Source organism: Umbelopsis ramanniana (assembly GCF_025399195.1).
Source record: "Umbelopsis ramanniana AG unplaced genomic scaffold K450scaffold_127, whole genome shotgun sequence".
Classification (NCBI taxonomy): Eukaryota; Fungi; Mucoromycota; class Umbelopsidomycetes; order Umbelopsidales; family Umbelopsidaceae; genus Umbelopsis; species Umbelopsis ramanniana.
In genome coordinates, this window is record NW_026252213.1 from 1 (window position 1) to 3,528 (window position 3,528).

The 3,528-nt window shown below is 46.7% G+C and overlaps 3 protein-coding genes across 3 annotated transcripts; all 3 read right to left on the bottom strand.

The window, feature by feature from the left end:
• Positions 1–932: 932 nt before the first annotated feature.
• Positions 933–1,794, bottom strand: K450DRAFT_263945 (uncharacterized protein). The gene has a single exon (XM_051592725.1). It carries the CDS (start codon positions 1,598–1,600, stop codon positions 1,316–1,318), a length of 285 nt encoding a protein of 94 aa, XP_051439973.1. The 5' UTR covers positions 1,601–1,794; the 3' UTR covers positions 933–1,315.
• A 213-nt stretch (positions 1,795–2,007) lies between these two features.
• On the bottom strand, positions 2,008–2,616 carry K450DRAFT_263946 (uncharacterized protein). Its single transcript, XM_051592726.1, has one exon. The coding sequence runs from the start codon at positions 2,338–2,340 to the stop codon at positions 2,032–2,034; it is 309 nt and encodes a 102-aa protein (XP_051439974.1). The 5' UTR covers positions 2,341–2,616; the 3' UTR covers positions 2,008–2,031.
• On the bottom strand, positions 2,161–3,052 carry K450DRAFT_263948 (uncharacterized protein; the record flags this gene model as incomplete). The annotated part of the gene is made up of 4 exons (XM_051592727.1): positions 2,981–3,052; positions 2,276–2,906; positions 2,204–2,246; positions 2,161–2,180 (listed from the first exon to the last, which is right to left on the bottom strand). A coding segment is annotated over exon 2 (274 nt), but the record flags the coding sequence as incomplete, so codon positions are not given.
• Between the last annotated feature and the right edge of the window lie 476 nt (positions 3,053–3,528).

Sequence of the window (3,528 nt, forward strand, 5' to 3'; positions counted from 1 at the left end):
GACCACTTTTCCGACGGCCTGCTTCATATGCACCTTGGATGTCGTAAGTGGGTATCCCAGGTACATAGGACATGAGTCCGACTTTTCATCAAACCATTTGATGGTGGGAAAGCGTTCCCGCCATGGATCACTGGATCCATACATTGATATGCCTTCTGTCTTGCTAACATTGAGTTTTGCGTTGCTTCCAGCAGCGTAATCATTGTAAACCTCTAAGAGTTTGGAAAACTCCCAAAAATCATTGATGACCACCAGAATATCATCGGCATACGCCAGGTATGAGACTTTTTCCGTCAGCGGGACTTGAAAGCCATGAAGATTGTGGAGCAGTCCACGGAGCAGTGGTTCAATCATCAGGTTGAATAGCAAAGGTGATAGGGAATCTCCTTGACGAAGTCCTCGGCATTGGGGAATGGGATCTGTCAGATGGCCGTTGATGCACACTTTGGTGGTTGATTCAAACAGTAATTGAGACAAGCAAGTCCGGAGTGATTCTGGAAATTCGAATCTGGCCAGTGTCTTTTCGAAATATCGGGGATGAACCCGATCATACGCTTTCTCTTGGTCCAGCGACAGCAAACAGGGTGGAACGTCTTTACGTCGACGGGAGTCGGCTTTGGCATAATGCATGATGAGTTGGGCAGTCAGCGCATTGTCGGTGATGTATCGACCCCGGATAAATCCAGTTTGATATTTCAGGACGCATTTCGCTACTGGTTCCGCTAATCTATTTGTTAGCACTCTTGAGAACATCTTACTATCGGTATTGATCAGGGCGATAGGCCGCCAATTCTTAGTTCCACTCTTGCACCCTTCTTGTGAATCAAGATGGTACAGGTTTCCTTCCAACTTGAAGGCAACGCTGCGTGATGTAAAGCGTTGTTGAACTGTTGACATAGAATGTCGGCCAATATCGTGTGGCGAAAGGTTTGGTAGAATTCGTATGGCAAGCCGTCACTACCTGGAGCTTTATTGGTAGGGGTACATCGCATGGTCTCGAGTACGTCCTCCTTCGTAATATCCTCCTGTAGCCGATGCGAGTCCTCTGACGTGAGTGAGTTAACTGGCAGGTAGTCAGGGTGCGGGACAGTTCGTTTTCGTCTATGGGTTCCGGTGTGAACAGGGTTTTGTAGAAGGAACACGCTGCGTCTAACATGTCGGAAGGTTGGTCACAATGTTGGCCAGTGTTTGGGTGTATCAACTCGGTTATTTGGGCATGACGTTGTCGCTGGCGCAACAGAGAGAAGAAATGCTTATTTGACTTTTCTCCTTGTTCCTGCCATCGTATTCGGCTTCGCGTTATTGACCTTGGATCTTAGCTTGCCAGTGTTAGTCCAGCGATGCTTGTAGGAAGTCTAGTCGATCTTGAGCGTCGTGGTCCGGAGCTTGGCGGTGAATATGTTCTGGCTTGGTGGGGTATGTCTGCTTTCCAAAATGCCATCCAAGCGCCATGCCTGATGAGCAAGCCGAAATTGGGCCCAATCGACCAAGGTGATTGGCGTCTTCGGAGCTCCAGGGTAGGGTCGTTCAACCTTTGCCAGTATTGGCGTAGGTCACTGGGCTGAGCACAGCTTAGCTCTGTCATTTTGTCTATACCCATGGAGATTTTCCATAGCAATGCAGGGTGGCTGGTCTACAGGGACCCAAGTAGCATCATGCTTGCGCATGAGGAGTGGATCCATGTGGTACTGTAGAGTTGATACCGGAACCTGACCGTTGGAGCGACTGTTCCTAATGAATTTTCTTGCCCGTGTGTTTGCTCTGTTAGTAGTGGCCTTGTGAGCAAAATTCCATCATCGGGCCAGTGTGATATCATTTCGTTTATTGAGACCGATAGTGGAAGTTTGCTTGGTTTTGGGCGCACGGGGGCCCAAAACTGGGTGAAGTTAAAGGTTACACCAGCAAGAAGATTTCCGCAACAATTTTTTTTCGGTTTTATTGTAGCAATTTCGTATCACATGTTTTGGGTTAACATTAATTAAAGGTACTAGACAAAATGTCCATAAAGTAACACCTATGGTGTACTAAGGCTCATGTGAGAATGTAGAACCTAGTCGGCGCTTGTATTAGCTTCTTGGGTAGTGGAGGTGCAGGTGGTAAGAAAGTAAAATCCGCCAGCGTTGGCACTGGATTCTTGGATGGTGGTATTGGTCCGAGTGGTAGCGGCGTGCTGTCGTCTTCCTTGGTCGTAGCTGTCGTCTTTGAGGTTCTTTGCTTTAGAAGGTTCATTTTGTCCCCTGTCAGCGCTTTATGTGCCTTCAATCGTCTACGTCGCTTTTCCGGTCTTTCTGAACTGCCTACATCAGTGTTTCTATATTGGAATCCTGATCCGCACCACATTGTTGATCGTCAGCGACTTCGTTATCACCTTGGGCGTTTTCTTCTTACATTTGGTCCCTTTCTTCCAACTCCATTGAAGACGTTTCTACATCATCAACTTCGCTTATTCCAGTTTCCTGATGATGTATCTCATCATCTGCTACTTATTGTGTGGTTATCTGGTCTTCTGTGCCTATGTCAGAGACTTCGGTCGCAGAAACCGAATTCTTTTGCCGGTTTTTCTGCTTTTTACAGTGTTTGCTGATATGGCCATACCCTTGGCAGCGGTAACATTGTACACTCTGTAGATCAGGACAATCCTTTCTCTCCTGGCCGGATAATCGACAGTGGAAGCATATTTTTGGGGCCCTTGGTACGTTGCTGAAATATGAATCCGTTTTCTTTTTCTCAATGTAGATCATTCTCGAGAGTTCGGGTAGACCGGCATATTCCATGTCGTCTTCCATTCTATCGATAATGACAGAGGCTTCTCCAAACCAGTGTCCATTACAGTCCGTGTATTTGCGCATCTGCTTGACCGCCCCATACGGAGTGAGAGCGTACTTCAGGTACTCAGCAAGTGTTTTATACAAGTTAAGAGGTATGTGCGAAAGGTTTACTTTAATCGTTCTCCTTTTTCCAGCATCAATCCATGGCATACCTTTCGATATGATGCCATCGATAATCACACCCTTTTCCACAGCTTTTCTGGAGCTTTCGTCTTCTTGAAAGACAATCTCGAGGTGCAGGTTTCTCGTAGCGTTGCCGTAATTATTGATATTAGTATATCCTCCCAAGGCACCTAGTTGTTGAGATATTTGATGTACGACAGTGACGTGGTCCAATGAGCTGTTAGGGATGTCGAAGATGATTGCTTCGGGACTCAGGGCCCTCTTTAGAATTGCTGCTGCTCGCTGCGATTGCTGTTGTTGTATATATCCAGGGGCTGACCAAATCAGCTCGGTGTTTACTGATCCAATGCTTCGTCTGCCATGTGGTGTCGTACTCAGTTTCTTCTTCATGGAAGGTGCTGGAACCTTTGCTCCTCTTCGAACAATATCCGTCCAGGCAACCTGGGAGAAGCTAGAGAGAGCTACAGACATTCTAGAGTGCTTAGTCTCTAAGATTGTCTGTCTCGTAACGGTTGAGATTAGGTTTTGAGTGGTTTCTTTGAAGCTGTATAGACTTTTATTGGTTTTCGGCTTTCAG